Source organism: Scyliorhinus torazame, chromosome 2, assembly GCF_047496885.1.
Source record: "Scyliorhinus torazame isolate Kashiwa2021f chromosome 2, sScyTor2.1, whole genome shotgun sequence".
NCBI lineage: Eukaryota > Metazoa > Chordata > Chondrichthyes > Carcharhiniformes > Scyliorhinidae > Scyliorhinus > Scyliorhinus torazame.
Window position 1 is genome coordinate 353,827,015 of NC_092708.1, and position 24,895 is coordinate 353,851,909.

Below are 24,895 nucleotides of genomic sequence, written 5' to 3' on the forward strand. Positions count from 1 at the left end.
ATGTCGATTGGTTTAACCAGGTCGGTCAAGGCAGCCTTGAGGAGGAGTTTATAGAATGTATCCGCGATAGTTTCCTAGAACAGTATGTAATGGATCCTACGAGGGAACAAGCGGTCCTAGATCTGGTCCTGTGTAATGAGACAGGATTGATTCAGGATCTCATAGTTAGGGATCCTCTCGGAAGGAGCAATCACAATATGGTGGAATTTAAAAGACAGATGGAGGGTGAGAAGGTAAAATCAAGCACTAGTGTTTTGTGCTTAAACAAAGGAGATTACAATGGGATGAGAGAAGAACTAGCTAAGGTAGACTGGGAGTAAAGACTTTATGGTGAAACAGTTGAGGAACAGTGGAGAACCTTCCAAGCGATTTTTCACAGTGCTCAGCAAAGGTTTATACCAACAAAAAAGAAGGATGGTAGAAAGAGGGAAAATCGACCGTGGATATCTAAGGAAATAAGGGAGAGTATCAAATTGAAGGAAAAAACATACAAAGTAGCAAAGATTAGTGGGAGACTAGAGGACTGAGAAATCTTTATGGGGCAACAGAAAGCTACTAAAAAAGCTATAAAGAAGAGTAAGATAGATTATGAGAGTAAACTTGCGCAGAATATAAAAACAGATAGTAAAAGTTTCTACAAATATATAAAACAAAAAAGAGTGGCTAAGGTAAATATTGGTCCTTTAGAGGATGAGAAGGGAGATTTAATAATGGGAGATGAGGAAATGGCTGAGGAACTGAACAGGTTTTTTTGGTCGGTCTTCACAGTGGAAGACACAAATAACATGCCAGTGACTGATGGAAATGAGGCTATGACAGGTGAGGACCTTGAGAGGATTGTTATCACCAAGGAGGTAGTGATGGGCAAGCTAATGGGGCTAAAGGTAGACAAGTCTCCTGCACCTGATGGAATGCATCCCAGAGTGCTAAAAGAGATGGCTAGGGAAATTGGAAATGCACTGGTGATAATTTACCAAAATTCACTAGACTCTGGGGTAGTCCCGGCGGATTGGAAATTAGCAAACGTGACACCACTGTTTAAAAAAGGAGGTAGGCAGAAAGCGGGTAATTATAGGCCAGTGAGCTTAACTTCGGTAGTTGGGAAGATGCTGGAATCTATCATCAAGGAAGAAATAGCGAGGCATCTGGATGGAAATTGTCCCATTGGGCAGACGCAGCATGGGTTCATAAAGGGCAGGTCGTGCCTAACTAATTTAGTGGAATTTTTTGAGGACGTTACCAGTGTGGTAGATAACGGGGAGCCAATGGATGTGGTATATCTGGATTTCCAGAAAGCCTTTGACAAGGTGCCACACAAAAGGTTGCTGCATAAGACAAAGATGCATGGCATTAAGGGGAAAGTAGTAGCATGGATAGAGGATTGGTTAATTAATAGAAAGCAAAGAGTGGGGATTAATGGGTGTTTCTCTGGTTGGCAATTAGTAGCTAGTGGTGTCCCTCAGGGATCAGTGTTGGGCCCACAACTGTTCACAATTTACATAGATGATTTGGAGTTGGGGACCGACAGTAATGTGTCCAAGTTTGCAGACGACACTAAGATAAGTGGTAAAGCAAAAAGTGCAGAGGATACTGGAAGTCTGCAGAGGGATTTGGATAGGCTCAGTGAATGGGCTAGGGTCTGGCAGATGGAATACAATGTTGACAAATGTGAGGTTATCCATTTTGGTAGGAATAACAGCAAAAGGGATTATTATTTAAATGATAAAATATTAAAACATGCTGCTGTGCAGAGAGATCTGGGTGTGCTAGTGCATGAGTCGCAAAAAGTTGGTTCACAGGTGCAACAGGTGATTAAGAAGGCAAATGGAATTTTGTCCTTCATTGCTAGAGGGATGGAGTTTAAGACTAGGGGGATTATGCTGCAATTGTACAAGGTGTTAGTGAGGCCACACCTGGAGTATTGTGTTTAGTTTTGGTCTCCTTACTTGAGAAAGGACGTACTGGCACTGGAGAGTGTGCAGAGGAGATTCACTAGGTTAATCCCAGAGCTGAAGGGGTTGGATTACGAGGAGAGGTTGAGTAGACTGGGACTGTACTCTTTGGAATTTAGAAGGATGAGGGGGGGATCTTATAGAAACATATAAGATTATGAAGGGAATAGATAGGATAGATGCGGGCAGGTTGTTTCCACTGGCGGGTGAAAGCAGAATTAGGGGGCATAGCCTCAAAATACGGGGAAGTAGATTTAGGACTGAGTTTAGGAGGAACTTCTTCACCCAAAGGTTTGTGAATCTATGGAATTCCTTGCCCAGTGAAGCAGTAGCGGCTCCTTCATTAAATGTTTTTAAGATAAAGATAGATAGTTTTTTGAAGAATAAAGTGATTAAGGGTTCTGGTGTTCGTGCCGGAAAGTGGAGCTGAGTCCACAAAAGATCAGCCATGATCTCATTGAATGGTGGAGCAGGCGCGAGGGGCCAGATGGCCTACTCCTGCTTCTAGTTCTTATGTTCTTATGTTCTTCACATTTTCCCAAATTCAACTCCATCTGTCAAATTTTTGTCCATTCGGTTAATCTATCAAAATACCCTTATATGTCCTCTTCACAACTTACTTTCCTACCTATCTTTGTGACATCAGCGAAATTAGCTCCATATATTCAGTCCCTTCATCATTGATGTGGATTGTAAATAGTTGGTCTTAGCACTGATCCTTGGGGCAATTCAATAGTCAAAGCTTGCCAACCCAAAGAAGAACCATTTATGCCTACTCTTTGCTTCTTATTAGCTAACCACTCCTTTACTCATGTTAATATGTTATCCCCTGCACCATGTTCTCTTGTATAGTAACCTTTGATGTCCACCTTATCAAATGCTTTTTTGAAATCCAAGTACACCACATCTACAGGTTCCCCTTTATCCACCTTGCTCGTTACTTAAAACAATTAATAAATTAGTTAAGCACTATTTCCCTTCCACAAAGCCACGTTGTCTCTGCTGATTGTATTATGATTTTCTAAGTATCCTGCTATAACTTCGTTAATAATGGATTCTATATATTTCCCTATGATAAACGTTCAGCTAACTGGCAGTACTCTCAACAATACACTGACAAAATAAATAGAAAGAAAATGTGAGAATAAGTAAACTCCATGACAGTAGAAATTGTATTTGCATGATTTAGACTATAATTTTTTTTAAATCTAGGGACTAAATACGTTGACGCATCTCAAGGAGCTGAATCTTGCTGGTAATTTAATTGATGTGATTAGTAAGTATTAAATAGTTTCATTACATTATGCAGGCCAATTTTAAATACATTTAGCTTTTCTGTAGACAAGCAATCTGTTTAAGTGATTCCATACATTTTATGATTTTAGAAGCACCAAGGAGTAGTTAATATTCTTTTAGAAAAGTAAATCTAAACCAGATTTAGTGGAATAAAATTTAAATCTCTACTTGGATACCTGACATAAACATTTCATTCATTTATCATGTCTGTCTTCCATCTCCTTCCTCCTTTAACTCGGATGGTTAAATGTTCTATATGTTATGACTGTCTTTGGAGAATACCAATGGACTCACCTCATGAACTGATGAGAGTTACTATTCAATTTGAGTGATGCTGATTGTGTTCTATTAGTGCAGTGGAGAACAGATCAAACTAATACAAACAAAAGGTACTAGTCTGATTATTAGCTTCAACATGCAATCTTGTACTGGGTGATGATACAAGGGGGGCTAATTCATTACTGAGCCCAGTCCATTTTAAATGGTAGGACTATGATCCAATTTTCCTTCCTTTTGTTTCGTTTTCTATGATAATCATGTTGCTGATCTTTTTTACTTAATTAATTCCTGTATCTACACAATGATAACTATGAAAAAAGACGTGAAAATTGGATCTTTTCCCAGAAATAAAGGAGCAAAATGAAATCAAGTGAGAGTTATTAAATTGGAAACCCTTTGGGAGGGTAAATAATGAAAGATGGTTTTCATTAGTTAGCCAGCCTGTAACACAGGGCACAAACTCGGGTTTGGCGCTTAGAAGAACTGGGCAGTTAGAAGATTTACCCCAAAGAGGTTCATTTGAATAATGGGTGCTTTACCACAAATCAGGTGAGCTGCATGCTATAACTTCACTGAAAAAACATGCATATAAACAGATGTAGAAAAGGTAAGGAAATTGAATTTGAGTATCTCCAGTTCAAAGAGCTATGAGTCAGTAATGGCCCTTCTGTGCTATAATTTCCATGATAGCTTGGCTCAATTGAACGCTGTTACCCATAAATCAAAGTTTTGGGGATTGGAGCCTCATGTCAGGACTTGAGTACAAAAACTTGATTAAAACAAAGGTTATTTAATAGGGACGATATTGTTCTTCTGTTGAGATGTCGAAGTGTGATGGTTCCCTGATGGTTCCCTATCAGAAATCACATACCAAGATTTGAAGATGAGTAAGAAGTTCTCTCTGTGTCTTAGCCAACATTCCTCTCTCAATGAACATTTCCAAAAACAGAAAAGTTGATTGTTTGTTTCTTCCTTGTTTGTTGTGTAACTAACATGTTTGCCTACATTATTAAACACTATTAAACTTCAATATAATTCATTGCATGCTAAGTGCTTTAAGGTACAAAACCTGCTTTCTGTTATTTTTTATTTCAATTTCTACTTTATTTTAAACATTTCAATGAAACAATTCTTTATGTAATCCCTTTAAAACAACATTTTAAATTTCAGCTGACTCTTTGGACTCCAATGTTCAGCTAGAATGGCTTAACCTCTCGGGAAACAGAATATGCTCTTTTAAGGTACATATTTTACAACTTGACCTGATGAAAGATTGACTTTGATAGTACAGTCTCCACAACATATAATAGTTTGTGCTAATTTTCCTGCTATAGCTGGTGTATGATAATTCTGTTGAACTCTTAAGTGCAAGAAAAACGATTATTGAGTCACATATTTGGGTCCTTGTACATATCAATGGCCATGCAATTAATAACACTAAGCAAGTACAAAACAGAAATAGAATTAACTTAACACATCCATGATTTAACTTTGTTTTGTTATTTATGCCATATTTTGTATGATTTTGAACTGAATGTGTTAGGCTCTGCAAAATTGCAGTTTATGTCTTTAGATTATGAAGCTAACAAACTGGGGACATTCGAAGCATGACCGGTGAATTTGTAACAGAACAAAACAAGGGTTCACTTCAACTTCTAACCATAGTATTAATCAGCTGGTATAGTGAGAAAACCATGTTGGTTTTGTGAAGGTGGCTGTTTAAAAAATATTTTGGAAATATGGTGGTATTCGGTAAAGAAGGTTGTGTGGCTGTGCATGATTTAATTAAGCTGGGGAGGGTAATAGAAACAGCGTGCCTGGGAGAGTTGAGAGATTAAGGGATAAAGGTGCTAGAGACATGATTTGTAAGGAGAGGCCATGGTGAAATGGATTTACAGGTAACTAGGTTGGATTTACATTCGATGATAAATAGGAACTTGGCTTTACATCTTTTAAATTTCAAAGGGGAATTTAAGGGACTTTTAGAATTTACAAAGGTTTCATAAGTAAACAAGGGGATGTTATCAAATTGTATTTGACCTGAAAGTTAAAACAATAGGAAAACATATAGTTAAAAATCTATTGGGGGTTTGTTGCCAAGGTGTTTCCTTGTGTGTTCTGATTAAGTTTCTTTTTGCGGTGGGCAGAGTGTTGTAAGACTATTTTAACCATGTAGCTTTGATCTTGTGTGTTTAATTTTTGTTTTCTGCTTGTAAATAAATCTTATTTTTTTAAATCCTGAAAGTGTTATTAGAATTCTATGCTTTTGGGATCAGTAGCGTTTCTCCTCCTTTTCAAATTGCACAAAAAAGTTAGGAGCAGTAAAACAAGTTTCCCTCTGAGATTTGGCTCACTCGCTGTGGTCATAACAGTTTGTTAAAGTAGAATCCTTCTGGTTATGGACAGGTGAATGATATGTAATACAGTACAATACACTAAGTGTTTGCTAAGTGGTAAAATCTATTGATTGTCCAAACTTCCTGTATCAGGCAATAGTTTATTTGACTGGAAACCAACAGATCATATGTATTTACGAAACAACTGTTTGCACTGTTAACAGTAAGGAGCCAGTCAGAAAGTGGAGACTTCAATCAGTTGTTCCTGGGGTCATTTAAAGCAGTTGAAAGGGGTGAACGGAGTTTTCAATGGACCAGCTTTGTCAAATAGATACATTTCTTTTTGAAAATATTTTATTCAAGTTTTTAATATTTTAACATTTTAAAACACACAACATAGCAAGGAAAAAACAACACCAACCGCCCCTCCCAACCCATCAACCTTAATCAAACACCCTATTTCCCCCCCTCCCCCTTAACATACCCAACTCCTTGAAATATAGTACAAACAACCCCCCATCTCTTGAGGAACCCCTTACTTGCCCTCCTCAAAGCAAATTTCACCTTTTCCAGATATAAAAACTCCATTAGATTGTCCAGCCACGTCGAGGCACATGCTGGAGCAACTGACCTCCACCCCAACAGGACCTGCTTGCGAGCGATCAGCGAGGTGAAGGCTAAAACATCAACCGTCGCTCCCATTTGCAGCTCCGGCAAGTCCAACACCCCAAAGGGGCCTCCAGGGGACTGGGCTCCAAATCCATGTGCAAAACCGTGGGCATAGTGCTGAAGAACAATCTCCAAAATTTCTCCAACTTGAAGCAGGATCAGAACATATACGTGTGATTGGCCAGTCCCCTCCCACACCACTCACCAGTATCATTCATGCCTTCAAACAATCTCAACTTCGTCAGGTGCGCTCTATATACTATCTTTAGCTGTTCAACCCCAGCTTCACACATGAGGTTGAGGCATTCACCCTTCGCAGCATCTCACGCCACAACCCCTCCTTCAGCACCATCTCCAACTCTTCCTTCCACTTGGCTCTAACCCCCTCCAGAGACACCATATTCTCCTCCAAAATCCTCTCATAGATCGCCGAGATGACCGCATCACTCCGCGCCTCCAGCCCCATCACCGACAGCACCCCTTCCAACAATGAGAAGGGTGGTGTCACCGGAAAAGTCAGAAAGACCTTTTCGTAAAATCCCGTACCTGCATATACCTGAAAACCTCCCCCCGCCGTGGGATCCCAAACTTCTTCCTCAACTCCTCCAAACTCACAAACCGCCCTTCTAGAAATGGGTCCTTTATTTCCATCACCCCTCGCTCCTCCCATCCCCGAAACCCAGCATCCATCCTCACTGGCTCAAACTTATGGTTCCCTCGGATTGGCATCAACTTTGGCCCCGCCCTTAACCTAAAGTGCTGCCGAAATTACCTCCATATTTTCAATATGGCCACCACCACCAGACTCCCGAATATTTCCCTAGGGCAAACTGGAGCGGCGCCGTTGCCAGCACCCGCAACCCCAACTCCTTACAAGAGCCTTACTTCATCCTCATCCACAAAGTCTCCGGCTCCCTACTCCAACCCCACACGTCCTCCACGTTCGCTGCCCAATAAAGCCACATACTGCATGGCTTGGATTTAAACTGTATGCCTGGCCTCTCAGTCATGGAACAGTGGAAGAAAATGAGGTGAACTAATTCCCAGGTGAACTGCAAGAAACAGAAATATGGAAAGTAAATTAAACATTGTACATCATGAAATTGCTCACATAGTCCACTGCCCCATTCTTAATAAGGATTTATTTTACTATTGCCATTGGCAACAAAATGAAGGTGATTCTGTGCTCCAACAAAGAGATTCCATCACACCATATTTTTTAAATGCAAGGCTTTTATAGGTTCTTAACCCCATTTTGCTTTTACTACCTTGCCTTTATGGAGGTTTGAAGCTCATGGTGTCTTGAGCTTTATTCATCCAACTTATATATTTCAGCATTGAGATATTTGGTAGCATAGTTATCCCAGGTCACTGCCCGTGTGGAGTTGCACATTCTCCCCGGGTCTTCGTGGGTCTCACCCCTACAACCCAAAGATCTGCAGGGTAGGTGGATTGGCCACGCTAAATTGCCCCTTGATTGGAAAAAAAATGAATTGGGTACTTTAAATTTAAAAAATAAAAAAAAGTGAAACCTGATAATGCTCAATATATGTAAGTCATTTTTCCATTTTATTTAATTAGGCAGATCTATTGTGCATGTAACAGTAAGAAGATTCCATGTTTAATCCTCTATCTGTGCTGGATCACTACATCAGTATCTGGCCACTACAATTAGTCTTATTTTTTACTTTTACCACAGGGTGGAGAACAGATGATAGTGCATCAGCTTCCTGTCCGACTTTGGTTATCTAGTGATCAATGATTTGTGACTGTGGTAAAAATGAAAATTAATCCCAGAAAGTGGTTACAGCTAATTTATTTTGCAAAATAATGTTTGTGGCTTGAAAGTTTGTGTGCACCATAAAATTGTTCATACATAATTAACTACCCCAGCACTTCATACACTGCTGACACCGCATATAAACTGCTGACTGGTCCTTTTAAAGACGTAATAAGAAAATGTTTCATTATACCTCTGAAGAGTTTAATGTTCCTCCTAATGTTTTTTTCTAGGAACTCACTAATTTAACAAGACTACCTGAGCTTCAAATATTAAGTCTGAAGGATCCTCAGTATGCTCCAAATCCTGTCACTCTGCTCTGTAACTACATGACACATGTAGTTTACCACATTCCAAAGCTTTTGAGACTTGACACCTATGATGTGTCCAGTAAACTGGCCAAGGATTTTGCTGAGGTAATGAAGTATTTAATAATCTGGTTTCCGTGGAGTATTTCTCCTTTTTGAAAGATTATGATGTTTTGAAAGATGACTATTTTCAAAATAGATGTCTGTATCTCCAAATGTTTTAAGATTTTGGTTTCATAGTAATCATGTGGTCTCACTACCCCCATCTACTTATGGCCTCACTTAAGGAAGCATGTATCTTACACCTTCATCTGTTCATTCTATTCCCAATTACCACAATAAAGTCTATTTACTGTTCAACTTTTCCACTTTACATTACTGTAAGTTTAAAATGGAGTAGTCATGAGATTGTATCCAAACTACACCTCTAAATTGTACATGCTTTCATACAGCAGGAAATTGAGGTGTAGAAATATTACTGTTGCCTTTTGTTTGTGTTCAAAGAAAGAGCACCTTTTTGCTGACGTTAATAGAAATATTTTCATAAATTGTTAAAGAATCTTTATTTACCTCTTAAGTCTACTTAATGGAAGTGCTGAGTGCCCAGCAATTCTGACATCTAACTAAAATGTCAACTTGAGTGTTAACAGGTGAAAGAAGATCTTAGAGATGACTTGGGTAGTGCTTCTGAATAATTTGAATATAATAAAGCTCCCACATACTTCAAGCAGGAGCTTTCTTCACTTGCCTCTGGCCTGTTGGAGCTGTGGCAGCAACTCAGTCTTATGAGCTTTTGCCTCTATTTTTTCCTTTCCCTAGTACACACCAGTGACAAGAAAATCAGTGTTTAGTTTAACATATTTAATGGCACCTGAGGCACAAATTGAGAAGTCCCAGGTACATTAAGGCACATCTAGAGCACAGCAAAGCAGCAAATATATACAGTCTGTGTGAACCCGGGTCCCACTGCACTAATATTTCTGTTTTGAGATAGTCACAGGGCAGGATTTTAACTACAGGCTTCAGAACCAAACCAGGATCCCGAGCCCACACTTTTGGACAGCGGGACTGCTTCAGCAATTTTACTAAGGTGGCCTCCTAATTGGTCACTTTTGGGATCACTCTCCAATTATGATGGCAGACCGAATGTAGATGCTGCCGGGCCATTCAGAGGGCTGACATCGCTGAAGAGTTGGCAGTTCAATTATCAGAGATCGATGCTGCTGTGGCAGGTTGGGAATCGAGAGTGCACATAATTATCAAAGCTCCTGGAGAGGGGTAAAAAACAAATGGCTCATTGGGGCTGTGGGATTTACATTCCTACCTCCTATTTTTGCTACGGAAACACCAGCTTCAAAAGCCAACGCCAACCTGCTGCAGGGAGGCTAGCTTCATGAAGTGAATGGCCTCCCAATGTTGTGGGGCCTCTCTGCTGCCAGCAACTTTTTTTTAATTGACTGCCGGCCTCCATTTGGCAGGCAGCTAAACTGCATCTGTTCTCGCTGCTGGAAAACCTCCCCAGTGCAGGGATTGTGTGTGGGAGCCATTCCAACACGGCTCCCTGCTATTTCTCTGACACCTGATCCCCACCCAAACCTGCCACTCTGGTGCACAGACAACCTTGCCTATAGGGTCATTACAGTGCAGAAATCACAGTGGTTAACACGGCTGCCTCACAGAGCCAGGGACTCTGGTTTGATTCCGGCCTTGGGTGACTGCCTGTGTGGAGTTTGCACGTTTTCCCCGTGCCTGCATGGGTTTCATCTGGGTGCCCCGGTTTCTTTCCACAGTCCAATGATGCGCTGCTTAAGTGGATGGTCCTGATCAATACGCGCGGGGTTACGGGTATAGGGTGGGTGGAAGGGCCTAGAGTGCTCTTTCGGAGGGTTGGTGTAGACCCAATGGACTAATTGCCCTCCTTCTGCTCTGTAAGGATTCTATGGAGGTCATTTGGCACTTTGAGTCCATGCTGGCTCTCCGTAGAACAGTCCAATAAGCATTGTCCACATAGACCCATTTCCATGAAGCGCTTATCCACTTTTCTGCTGAAATTGTTGAATGACTCCACTTCCAGCGATCTCATAGGCAGTGAGTTTCAGGTCAGTACCTGTCACTACATTGTCATGAAAATGAAGATATTTCTGTCCTTTAGGAAGGAAATCACAGCAATGTGGTTGACTCTTAACTGCCCCCTCAAGGGCAATTAGGGATGGGCAATAAATGCTGGCACAGCCTGCGATGCCCAAGTCCCATGAACAAATAAAGAAAAATTAGGAATCTGTGTCCAGAAATGGGGGCCAAGATGCAGCAGGTAATTTAAGGGTTAAATAGACTGAGGGAAAAGAGCAGCAGAGTCAGAGGAATACACCCACAACCTGAGTTACCTTGTCCCATTCAGACTTAGCCTCGTTAGTGGGAATACATAGGATGCCCCTGTTCATTGGCCCATCACAGAGTCTGATGACCAATTTGTTCGTCAATGGTTGGTTAGTTGCATATAAATTGCATAATTCTGTTCTTTTGTATAAACGGGAGTGGGCAATCAGCTAAAATAGTAGGTTCAAGTCTGGAAACCTGAGAGAACCTTTGTTTGAGGACTGGGCTGAGAGAGTGTGTGTGAGAGAGAGAGAGAAAGAAGAAATGCTGTTCTGAAGAGTTACAGAGAGAAGGGGTGGAAATCGACCAGAAAGGTCCTGAAAGTTGCCACCGAGGCAGGCTTTGGAAAAGGGTTCTGAACAAATGTCTCTAACAGATGAAAAATTGCTTTGTAAATGCAAGTATAGCCTTGGCCTGTCTGTGTAAGTGGCATGGTTATGTAAAGTGATGATTAGTGGGAACTAATGTATTAAGGTTAAGAAACTATGTGTAATCAGTTAATGCTAGAGCTGAAGTAAAAATTTAAATATTGTTTTCTGTTTTTGTAATAAAGTTTATTTGGAAAATAACCAAGCCCTATTTCTTATATTATTATTCCTGGAACAAGTCGATCTTTCCACACCGCATTAAAACTTTAAAATGTTGTGGCATCTGGTCCAGTCTCTTGACCACTGTTAATAATAATAATCGCTTATTGTCACAAGTAGGCTTCGATGAAGTTACTGTGAAAAACCCCTAGTTGCCACATTCCGGGAGGCCGGTACGGGAATTGAACCCACGCTGCTGGCATTGTTTTGCATCGCAAGCCAGCTATTTAGCCCACTGTGCTAAACCAGCCCCAATAGTTGAGAGCTGGCCACGTGTCTGTAACAACATCTTAATAAAAAAAGGCTTTTCCTTGTATCCCTCTATATCTCTTTCCCAAAACCTTAAATCCCCATATACATGCATAAGAGGAACCACTCCCAACTGCTTCCTGTTTTGCAAAAGCAGTTGTAAACTTCGCCAATGTGATGTCACGTCAGTGAGGGGGGAGCTCTTTGTGGGGGCGACCATATGGCCGGGAAGCCCTTAAAGCGTATTTCAATTCATTAAAATGTATCTAATTGACGTTCCCGCTCTCATTGCATACAGGGAGGCGTGGGGAAAATCAGAAAACAAGATCTCACCTGCGAGAATGTCGTTTTCCGATTCTCACGTGATTTTGTGCCCATGTTGCTGTTTGCGCTCATGACGAATGCAGGTGCAAAATCATCCCCTATATGTGTCCTGTTACATTCAAATTGTGTCATCCTCACTGTCAGCCCCACCTCCAAGTTTGATATCATGGACAAATTTTAAAATTTAACCAATATTCCAATACAAAGTAATTTCTATACAGTGATCCTAGCATTTACCCTTGGGAAATACCACTGTCTACCCTGGGGCTGTTTAGCACAGGGCTAAATCGCTGGCTTTGAAAGCAGACCAAGGCAGGCCAGCAGCACGGTTCAATTCCCGTAACAGCCTCCCCGAACAGGCGCTTGAATGTGGCGACTAGGGGCTTTTCACAGTAACTTCATTGAAGCCTGCTTGTGACAAGCGATTTTCATTTCATTTTCATTTAATTTCATTTCATTTTCATTTAATTTCATTTCATTTTTCATTTCATTTTCATTTTCATTTCATTTCATCCTGCAGTCTGAAAAATAACCATTTACCACATCTGGCTGTATCCTGTCCTGAAGCCAATTTATTTTATCAAACTGACACTAACGTTCTATTCCATGATCCTCAGTTTTATTAACCAGCCTTTTATCTGGCACTTTGACTCTCAATTTCAAGAAAGAATTTGACATCATCCCTTGCATTCCCTTCATGAACTTTATCTGTTACTTCATCAAAAAATTCAGTTAGATTAGTCAGACACAATTAAAAAAAAAAAAAAAAAAAGTTACTGTACCCAATTCATTTTTTTCCAATTAAGGGGCAATTTAGTATGTTCAATCCACCTACCCTGCACATCTTTGGGTTGTGGGGGAGGAACCCACGCAAACACGGGGAGAATGGGCAAACTCCACACAGACAGTCACCCAGAGCCAGGATCGAAACTGGGATCTCGGCACCGTGAGGCAACAGGGCTAACCCACTGTGCCACCATGCTGCCCTGTCAGACACAATTTCTCCACAAATCCATGCTGGCTGTCCTTAGTTATCTTAAAACTCTACCAATTTTCACCCCATCCATCATCTCTAACATCTCTGCTTCTACCAATACTTTGCCAGCGTCCTCCTCCTTTGTAAATACCAATGCAAAGTACTCATTAATTATTCTAGCCTTGCCCTATGCTTCAAAATGTACATCCTCCTCTTTACATCCAGTGTGCCTCACACATTTCGATTACTATTTACCAGCCGGTAAAAGATTTTTGGGTTCCTTTTTATGTTAACTGCAAATCTTTTCTCATAATCTCTCTTTGTCAGTCTTTTACTTCTCTTCGCTTCCCCTCTCAACTTATTATATTTGGCCTGGTTCTTGCTTGAAGAATTCACCTGACATTCTTCATAATCTTTACTTGTTGTTTAATCGTATTCTCTCCCTATCTCGGCATTCATGGAACCCTGGCTTTGGTTCTCTTGCCGTTTGCCCTTATTGGAATGTATCTAGCCTATACATGAAATATTTCTTCCCTCAAATTCACCGACTGTTCCAATATAGAAACAGCATCGGAAGGACCACAAGATTAGTATTGCTCCTATATAACACTAAATTCTTAAGGACAAATGTCCCATTATTTTCCATTTTTATTTGAATGTATGTTTGGATATGGGAAGTATAACTGTAAATTATATTAAGGAAAATGTAACATACTGATGATAGATAATCTGATAGCATTTCATGGAAAATCAGCCACTTAAATATACAATTATAAGAACCAATTATATCTGCCCAGTGTTTCTACAAATTTTGTAATGAGAAGGGTGATAAGGAATGTAAACGTTTTATGATTTTAAATCTGTCTATTTATGTCAAAGTGAACATGCAGAATGATTGGGTTTATTTTTCCTTTGATATAGTCAACTGTGATGAAAAAGAAAATGTATTACAGCATGCGTGTAAAGAATGCCCTTCGACAACTAGTTGAAATTGTAGAAAGGCTGAAAAAGCAACTAAGTTCAATGCAAGAGGTACCTAAGGAGCGTATAAAAACTGTCAACTTCTGCATTAAAGCCGTAAGTACAAAACCCATGTTGGTGATATAAAAACAGTCTTGGGAGAACTCAGCAGGTTGGCAGCACCTGTGGAGAGAAAAACACAAGATGCAATTTACCGGCCAAGAACCACCGGAATTGGGACAGGATGTGGCCGGTAGATCGTGCGAGAGGCCTCTTCCGTGTTTCCTGACAGTCGTTGCGCCTTGGGAGATCTAACGAGATCTCGTGAGATGTTGCGATCTGGATCCTGCCTATAATGGACGGGACTCAGACTTGCAGAGTTACTTAACTCTGCCAGTGCCAGATCTAACCGAGTTCCGGGCTCTACCAGCCTCGCTGAGGAGACCCCAGCCGGGCACCATTTAGCACCACAAATGGGGACCATGCAGAACGACACCTGGAGGGGGTCTCACATGTGATCGTTGGCCTCTGGGGAGTTAGTATCTGGGCAGGTGGCACCCTGAAAAGGCATCTGGGCACCCTGGCACTGCCAGCCTGGCACCCTGACACTGCTACCTGGGAACCCTGACATTGCCACCCAGGTGACACTGTGAAGGTGCCCAGGTGGCATTTTGCCCATGCTGGGGATCAAGCCCGGTGGTGCCCTGCTCATATGAGATGGGGTGTGGGGGGCTCGAGGACGGGTGAGTTGGAGGGCTGGGGGGGTCCAGGGACTGTGCGGGGTGGTGGGGTTAAATGGCGCCCCGATCTCTTCCTACATTGACAAGCAGAGTTGCTCAGTGCAGGAAATGTGACTGAGTGCGGCCTTGGTCGGGCAATCCCCGCTGAGGCCCCCAAACAAACAAGTTCAGTTAGTTGGCAAGGTAGTTCCAGCCATACAAGTGCCAGTAACGACCCCTCTACTCCCAACCAGAACGGAAACTTTTTTTCATTAGATCGTGCCGACAGTTTACATTTCGAGTCCAAAATGATTCTGCTACAGTACTGAAGATGGTTGACCTTTCTGTGCTTTTCCAATTCTCATTATCTGTGTTACAAATGCTTAAAATTGTTTAGTTGTGTTTCAATTTTTTTTTAACGGGGCCCAGGATAAATAATCAAGAACTTGTTACCTTTTTAACATTTTTGCAAAACTTTGCATTTATCGAAGTCAGGCTGTCTGGTTAAACATTTTTTACAATCCCCCTGGAGAGTGATGGCTTTTAAAAGGAGATTAATTTCCTAATGACTGACAAACAACTGAAAGGCAAGATTTCACTTTGAAAGATCTTTACAGTAACAAACTAAAATCAATATAGACCCAACATTAATTATTACCAGGCAACTAATACAACAAACTAAAGTAAAGGTACTTTTGCATTAACTAACTAATGCAAATGCAATATGCCTTGCAAAATCCTGTTACTGTGTGCCATGCTTCTGGCAAATATGTAGCATTAAACGGGCAATGCCAATGTCACTTCCAGTTCTTCAGGTTAATTTCTCCCTGCAAGACCAGGTAAAAACTCCCAGTGTCTTTTGACGGGCGGCACGGTCGCACAGTAGTTAGCACTGTTGCTTCACAGCTCCAGGGTCGCAGGTTCGATGCCCGGCTTGGGTCACTGTCTGTGCTTTGTCTGCACGTTCTTCTCGTGTCTGCGTGGGTTTCCTCCGGGTGCTCCGGTTTCCTCCCACAGTCCAAAGATGTACAGGTTGGGTCGATTGGCCATGCTAAATTGCCCTAAGTGTCCAAAAGGTTAGGTGGGGTTATTGGGTTACGGGAATAGGGTGGAGGTGTGGGCTAAAGTAGGGTGCTCTTTCCAGGGACCGATGCAGACTCGATGGGCAGAATGGCCTCCTCTGTGCTGTAAATTTTATTATTCCATGATTGTTCTGCCCCGGCTTTGGTTCTGGTTTGGGACGGAGTTGACATACTATGTCTGCAAAGCAACGTGGTCAATAGCACCCTACTACGGGATGCCATGAAATCCTAGCAAAACCAGATGCTCACTTCACATATTCTCTATGGATAGGAAGAATACAATTTACTTTGCATTTATTGAGTAAAAATGTCAACAACCTCCCTTACAGCAGTGAATAGTAAACTGTAAGATGTTGAAAACATCTCCAGCTCCAGCCTAAAAATCAGACGTAAGCTGATTGCCATGGTGAAATTTTCAGTCATTGGCAATGTAGTCTTTGCCTTGTCCTGAGGTTGTAGTTGTGGCCTCAGATAATGGTAGATGTCACTGTGAATGTCTTTAGTGGAGCACAAATTTGTCATCTGTTGTTCCTTTGTTGAGGTCTGCTATAACCCAATCGGAGGCCACGAGATAAGAACCATCAGGTTTCCCATGCCCTCCGGGGAATATGAGCTTCCCCGGTAACAGGGTCAGGCTTCCCCTTAACAGGTGTAGCCCCTCGAGTATAAAACCCTGACCTAGGTGCATGTCGGGGAAGGAGACTCTCTGGGGAGTGGTGGTATTTGATTGTAACTAAGAAGAAACCTCTTTGTGCTCTAAAGTACTGCTCATGTGTAGATCTTACCTCTGATCTAACACTGGCGATGAGGATTCAGTGGAGCTGCCGTCAACACCGGTTTCTACATGCCTGGTCTATCTCGTCTAGGCCTCGTTAGGCCCCACTTGAAGCCATCACCATTCCACATATCGGGAAGTTAGAACCGTTCGATGCAGATACAGATGACTGGGGACAGTACATAGGGAGGGTCGCCTTAGGAAACTAGCTGAGACCTGTGAGTTCGACCCAACCCTGGGCAAAGCATTACATGATCGGTTAGTATGTGGGAACCGCGATGCGGCCACATTAAAAAAACTACTTGCTGAAGCTTGTATAGACCTCCAAAGAGCCGTGGAAAGCGGCAAACAGGGAGTCCAAGAACTCCAGGGCATGGCAGTGCTCAGTTTAGGGCACCAAAACAGGCCCCAGCACAGCCCGCTAGAACCAAAGAACCTGTCCCCCAGCATTGGGACACCTTCAGACAAGGGGTGAGACCATGGAATTGGCCCCGGGAACATTGCTGAACCTTGCCTCCTGACCAGGAGGACTGGGAGTATAATTACCAGCTGGCAAAAGTAGCAGTGAGATGCATAGATCCGTCAAAGAACAAAGAACAAAGAACAAAGAAATGTACAGCACAGGAACAGGCCCTTCGGCCCTCCAAGCCCGTGCCGACCATACTGCCCGACTAAACTACAATCTTCTACACTTCCTGGGTCCGTATCCTTCTATTCCCATCCTATTCATATATTTGTCAAGATGCCCCTTAAATGTCCCTATCGTCCCTGCCTCCACTACCTCCTCCGGTAGTGAGTTCCAGGCACCCACTACCCTCTGTGTAAAAAACTTGCCTCGTACATCTACTCTAAACTTTGCCCCTCTCACCTTAAACCTATGCCCCCTAGTAATTGACCCCTCTACCCTGGGGAAAAGCCTCTGACTATCCACTCTGTCTATGCCACTCATAATTTTGTATACCTCTATCAGGTCGCCCCTCAACCTCCTTCGTTCCAGTGAGAACAAACCGAGTTTATTCAATCGCTCCTCATAGCTTATGCCCTCCATACCAGGCAACATTCTGGTAAATCTCTTCTGCACCCTCTCTAAAGCCTCCACATCCTTCTGGTAGTGTGGCGACCAGAATTGAACACTATACTCCAAGTGTGGCCTAACTAAGGTTCTATACAGCTGCAACATGACTTGCCAATTCTTATACTCAATGCCCCGGCCAATGAAGGCAAGCATGCCGTATGCCTTCTTGACTACCTTCTCCACCTGTGTAGCCCCTTTCAGTGATCTGTGGACCTGTACTCCTAGATCTCTTTGACTTTCAATACTCTTGAGGGTTCTACCATTCCGTCCCGGCCATGCGAGGAAGCATCCACCCACTGCACCACCAGGTGTGACCGCCCCACCCGTGCCAGGACCCACTACGTGGAAGACGATGACTGCCAGTACCAACAACTACATTGTGTCGCTGCACCAAGAATTGTGCCCATCCAAATCGTGCTCGAGGTGAATGGCCACGCGACCCGCATGGAACTCGATATGGGGACTGCCATGTCTGACATTAGTTGCCACACCTTATACCGCATGTGATCCAGGATTTGTCTGCTGACACTCCAGGTTTTAATACCGCAAGGTTAGCGACCTAATTAGGGGAGCTGCTTGCAATTGCGGGCATGACCACCGTCCCCATTGAATATGGCCGCCAGTCAGCGAATTTATCACTGGTCATTGTACATGGGAGTGGCCCGAACCTGTTGGGGTGCGACTGGCTCCGACACCTCTGCTTAGACTGGCAGAGGGTGTGCCAAATGCATCCGCATGGCCCCGAAGGCATATTGGCCAGATTTCCGACCGTATTCCAGGAAGGCTTGGGGACCATCAGGGAGGCCGTAGCCCAAATAAGCTTGGACAGCTGCACTGTTTCTGCACCATCCCCATTCCATCTGCCTCGAGTCCAAAAGAGTGAAGTTGGACCGTATGGAGAACCTGAACCTGGGAATAATAAGACCAGTACAATTTTCTGACTAGCCGGTATCGGTTGTACCAGTAATGAAGCCCGACGGGTTGGTGCATCCCTGCGGGGATCATAAAATGACAGTAAACCAGGCATCACGCTTTGACCGTTATCCATGCCCCAGGATCGAGGACCTGCATGCCAAACTCAGCAGTGAACTTATATTCACCAAGCTAGATATGAGCCATGCGTATCTCTAGCTGGTCCTAGCCCCCGAGTCAAGAAGATTTGTCACCATCAACATGCACCAGGTGCTCTATGAGTATACCCGGCTGCCATTTGGGATCTCCTCGACATGTGCCCCATCTCAGAGGATCATGGAGAACAGATTGTGGAGGTTACTGCATTGGCGGTTTACTTAAATGATGTGCTGATAACCGGTTCACCCGACTAGGAGCGCCTCCGTAACTTGGCAGAAGTGCTACAATGCTTTGAGGCGGCTGGTGTCCGCCTCTGCCGAGAGAAGTGCTTCTTCAACCCAGTCGAGGTGGTGTACTTTGGGTACTGCGCGGACTACCATGCTCTGCATCCCTTGGAGGAGAAGGTCCAGGCCATCTGTCATGTGAGGGAGGCCAACGGAACTTCAGGCTTTCCTGAGGCTGGTCAACTGTTATAGGAAGTGCCTTGCATGGATGGCCACAATTTTGGCTCCCCTCCATAGACTACTAAAGAAAGGACAACTCTGGGCGTGGGGCAACGAGCAACAGGCAACGTTTGCCAGAGTAAAACAGCAGATTTCCTCTTCAAGACTGCTTACTCGTTTTTACCCTTCTAGGCCACTCTTACTGATCTGCGATGCATCCTTTTCTGGCATTGGGGCTGTGCGAACCCACATAATGAAAGATGGTTCCAAGCGTCCTATTGTGTTTGCATCTCGGTCATTAGCTGACACGGAGAAACGGTATGCACAAGTGGAGAAAGAAGGACAGGCCGTGGTATTCGCTGGAAAGAAATTCCACTAGTATGTCGATGGGCACCACTTCACCGTCCTGACGGACCACAAGCCCCTTCTGGCACTCTTCAAGGAGGACCATGCCATTTGTCCATAGCCTCTGCTCGCATCCAGCACTGGGTGCTATTGCTGGCAGCGTACGACTACGTATCAGAACACCGCTCCGGGGCCACGTACCCCACGGCGATGCTTTGAGCCGCCTACCGCTGTCCACTAAGCCACCTACTCCCGCCTTGGTCGATGAGGTAATAGCTGCCCTCCATTTCATTGACTCACTACTGGTCACGGAATCTCGCATCCGTAATTGGACCCAGACCGATCCACAGCTCTTCTGCGTCCGGCACATAGTGCAGTATGGGGCCCAACACCAGGCTCTGCCTGAGGACCTAAAGGTTTACACGGGGAAGATGCAAGAACTGAACATCGAAAGCGGCATGCTCTTATGTGGCACCCGCGTGGTGGTCCCCAAATGGGGGCGTGTGACCCTCTTATTGGACCTCCATAATAGACACTCAGGAGTGTCTAAAATGAAGATACTCGCCCAGAGCTACATCTGAAGGCGCTGCATCAATGCAGAGATTGAACGAGAAGCCCAGCGATGCCCCATATGTCAGGCGTACCAATGATTATCCGCGGCAGCCTCGCTCTACCCTTGAGAATGGAACAGAAAGCCTTGGGCCCGGGTTCATGTTGACTTTCCAGGGGGAAAATGTTCCTCCCCCTTGTAGATGCTCACTCTAAGTGGCTATACGTGGTGCGGATGCAGGCGACAACTGCCTAATTTTCAGGACGCACGGAATCCCCAAGGTATTGGTGTTTAATAACAGCACGGTGTTCACAAGCGCGACGTTCACCTCCACCAACGGGATTCGACACGTGAGGACTGCTCCCTACCACCCGGCTTCAAACGGACTGGCCGAAAGAACGGTCCAAACATTTAAGCTGGGCATGAAGAAGTTGACGGCTGGATCATTGATCACTTGCCTGGCACATTTCCTTTTCACTAATCACCACGACACCGCATGCCACGATAGGTGTCGCACCAGCGGAGCTCTTGATGGGCCGTCGACTCCACACCTGCCTAAGCTTGGTCATCCCCAATCTAGCCGGGAGAGTCCACTGAAACCAGGACCAGTCCGAGATCGACACCGATCGCTATCCGGTGGCCCGTACGTTCGCTTCCGGCGACGCCCTGCACATCGTTCGGCGAGGGGGCCTTTTGGGTCCCAGGTGTCACCTTGGCGGCCACTGGGCCAGTATCCTACAAGGTCAGGGCACAAGGGTGGGAATCCAATCTCAACGTGGATCATATTCGAAGATCCATGTCAGATGTCCCGCTAAACCATAAGACATAGGAGCAGAATTAGACCACTCAGCCCATCGAGTCTGCTCCGCCATTCAATCATGGCTGATATTTTTCACATCCCCATTCTCCTACCTTCTCCCCATAACCCCTGATCCCCTTATTGATCAAAAACCTATCTATCTCTGTCTTAAAGACACTCCGTGATTTGGCCTCCACAGCCTTCTGCGGCAAAGAGTTCCACAGATTCACCACCCTCTGGCTGAAGAAATTCCTCCTCATCTCTGTTTTAAAGGATTGTCCCTTTAGTCTGAGATTGTGTCCTCATGCTTCTAGTTTTTCCTACGTGGAAACATCCTCACCACGTCACTCTATCCAGGCCATGCAGTATCCTGTAAGTCTCAATAAGATCCCCCCCTCATCCTTCTAAACTCCAATGAGTACAGACCCAGAGTCCTCAACCGTTCCTCATATGACAAGCTCTTCGTTCCAGGAATGATTCTTGTGAATGAGGTCCCAGCTCCGTCAGGCTCGCTGCTGGCCCTACCGCCCCTATTGCCGTCACCACCGGACCCCGGTCCCGTTGTGACCGCAGACGAAAGTCCCCCCAACTGAGGACAGCGAGATGTTGGACGAGGATCCACTCAGCTCTAAGTCAGAGATGAGCCGAGATGGGCATGCTGCCCTGCCTGAGGCATATGCACCAGCACCAACTGCCGCACCAACAACGCCACCTCTGCCTCGGTAGTTGTCAGGCAAGTTGAATTTTCCAATCTACCTTCTTTCCACCTACCTTCCACAAGGTCAGACTTCTCCCATCGGATTCCAGGACCATCCGACCGCAGCCGCCGACCGAGGAAGCGAGGGAAATTTGGCGGTCTGCAGGTTAGACTGAAGCAATGCGGTTTCAAGACTCCTCTCCCCAGCATACTCCTGGCAAACGTCCAAGCGATCGAAAACAAGCTGGATGACCTTAACGCTAGACTTACCTCTCAGACGGAAGTAAGAGACTGCTGTGTGCTCTGTTTCACAGAGACATGGCTCACCTCCGCCTCACCGGACTGTGCCATACAACCTGAAGGCGTCTTAATTCGTGGGCGGACCGCACCGCGTCATCAGGCAAAGCAAAGGGTGGGGGGGTTTGTCTCCTCATCAACTCCTCCTGATGCTTGGATGTGATGACCCTGGCCACCTACTGCTCCCCGGAACTGGAATACCTGACCGTGAAGTGCAGCCCATACTATCTTCCACGTGAGTTCACTTCAACCATTATCACAGCGGTCGACATCACACACCAGGCAGATGTGAGGAAGGTGCTGGACGAACTGTACACAGTTATAAACAACTACGAAACAGAACACCCAGAGGCCTTGTTCATCGTGGCCGGAGACTTCAACAACGCAAACCTCAAGAGTGTACTGCCAGAATTCCACCAGCACATCTCCTGTCCCACCAGGGGTGACAACACTCTTGACCGCTGCTACTCAAAAATCAAGGGCGCCTACCGTTCCATCCCCCGACCGCACTTTGGGAAATCAGACCATAAGACGGTGCTCATTCCCCTGGCATACAAGCAGTTACTCAAGCGGGAGAATCCAGCTAAAAAGGCCGTGCAGTGCTGGTCCGAGGAAACAGAAGAGCTCTTACGTGACTGCTGAGAGACAGTGGACTGGTCCATATTTAAGAACTCAGCGACCAACTTAAATGAGTATGCCACCACCGTCACAGACTTCATCAGCAAATGTGTGCCAAAGAAAGCAGTACGTACGTTCCCCAACCGGAAACCATGGCTCAATCGCGAGTCATGAACACAGCCCAGTCCATCACACAAAACTGCCTCCCATCCATTGACTCCATCTACACCTCCCGCTGCCTGGGGAAAGCGGGCAGCATAATCAAAGACCCCGCCCACCCGGCTTACTCAGTCTTCCAACTTCTTCCATGGGGCAGGAGATACAGAAGTCTGAGAACAGACTTTTATAGAGGTCTATAAAATAATGAGGGGCATAGATAAGGTAGATAGTCAACATCTTTTCCCAAAGGTAGGGGAGTCTAAAACTAGAGGGCATAGGTTTAAGGTGAGAGGGGAGAGATTCAGAAGGGCCCAGAGGGGCAATTTCTTCACTCAGAGGGTAGTGAGTGTCTGGAATGGGCTGCCAGAGGTAGTAGTAGAGGCGGGTACAATTGTGTCTTTTAAATAGCATTTAGATAGTTACATGGGTAAGATGGGTATAGAGGGTTATGGGCCAAGTGCGGGCAACTGGGACTAGCTTAATGGTAAAAACTGGGCGGCATGGACTGGTTGGGCCGAAGGGCCTGTTTCCATGCTGTAAACTTCTATGATTCTATGATAACACGCACGAACAGACTCAAAAACAGCTTCTTCCCCGCTGTTACCAGACTCCTAAATGATCCTCTTAAGGACTGGCCTCATTAACACCACACCCCTGTATGCTTCATCTGATGCCGGTGCTTATGTAGTTACATTATGTATTTTCTTTTCTTCCCTTTTCTTCCCATGTACTTAATGATCTGTTGAGCAGCTCGCAGAAAAATACTTTTCACTGTAGCTCGGTACATGTGACAATAAACAAATCCAATCCAATCCAATCTGGTACCCTTCCCCAGGCCGACATGGACCACACCAGAGCATCAACCCTGATCTAAATGGACCAGAGGTCCAACACCGGTTTCAAAAGACATGGACACGCCTCTGGACTTGGTGGGGTGAGAGAGGGGTGTTATAACTCCAGTGGAGGCTACGGGATGGGAACCATCAGGTTTCCTGTGCCCTTCGGTGAATATTAACGTCCCCTTAACAGGTGTAGCCCCTCTTGTATAAAAACCCTGACCTGGGTACAGGGCGGGAAGGAGACCTTCCGGGGTGTGGTGATATTTGATTGTAACTAAGAATAAACTTCTTTGTGCTCTAAACTACTGCTTATGCATACCTCTAACAAGGTCTATGACAAAGAATTGCTCCCTGAACACCTGACCAGATATGGTCTGAAAATGCTTTACCTCCTCCCACTTCCAGAAGCTTATTTTACCTGCTCCATGCATCCTCTGCTGATTCTCCAAGTCTCGCTATATTCCAAGGGTTATCATTGGCAACAGCTGGAACAAAATGAATTGGAACCTAACTTGTAAATGTTTGATAATCTTATTTGGCCATGCAAGGTTTAAAGTTGAAGCATTGCGCTCCAAAATAGCACCGTTAGCTTCAAGTCAGTATCATGTGCTGAGTGAAAGCTTTAACTGCCTGCTCTGTGTGCTTCCATACGTTCACTGAAACCCGTTAAATCCCACGCAGGTATGACATCCAGAGCAAGTCACCTCATGCATTCACACCATAAACACTATTTTGGAGCTCTAGGGTCACTTGTGGCACTGATAAGTGGGAACAAAGTATCAACTTCTCACCCCTTGAGTATTTCAAATACGCTGGTTGTTTAAGTGTTATACATTGTTTCCTATTAAGTTTCACTACATTAGCTGAAGCTGTATGCTGTTTTTCTACAGCACAGACGATTTTATTGGTACTGGTCAAACATAGAGGTTTGTATTTTATTGGGGGTGTTTTCTGCAGACATACTCAATGAGACCCTGCTGTCCTCAATGCATTATGAAAATCGCACATTTATCCTTTTTAGAATGCAATCTTGCAAACAAATGACTAAGATTGAAGATTTTGACAATAAGTGTGATAATAGTTCACAAATCAATTTTCTTGAAACAGCTAGAATCTGAATTGGCACTTCAGCATTTGAGCAAAAAGCAAAATTATGCACTGACTGTTCTGAATGGGTTGAAGACTAAAGACGGGATCGAAGGAATGCACAGCACTAGCAATTCTGTAAAGAACAGCACAGACGATTCTAATGCAGAGCAGAAAATATGTAAAAAACTGGATGCTCTGAAAGAAAGACTAATGTTCTGGAACAGCAGGCTGGATGAGTGAGTAAA

General features: G+C 44.3%; 1 protein-coding gene across 6 annotated transcripts in view; it reads left to right on the plus strand.

Moving 5' to 3' along the window:
* lrrc9 (leucine rich repeat containing 9) overlaps positions 1-24,895 on the plus strand; it is a 389,985-nt gene that overhangs the window by 85,721 nt on the left and 279,369 nt on the right. For all 6 annotated transcript variants that reach the window (XR_011938366.1, XM_072491694.1, XM_072491713.1 and 3 more), the window contains exons 5-9: positions 3,165-3,228; positions 4,698-4,768; positions 8,546-8,728; positions 14,054-14,209; positions 24,669-24,886. Coding sequence is in view for 5 of the 6 variants with exons in the window: in XM_072491694.1 (XP_072347795.1) it covers positions 3,165-3,228; positions 4,698-4,768; positions 8,546-8,728; positions 14,054-14,209; positions 24,669-24,886 (692 nt within the window). In the remaining variant the exon portion in view is untranslated. The remainder of the gene's footprint in view (positions 1-3,164; positions 3,229-4,697; positions 4,769-8,545; positions 8,729-14,053; positions 14,210-24,668; positions 24,887-24,895) is intronic.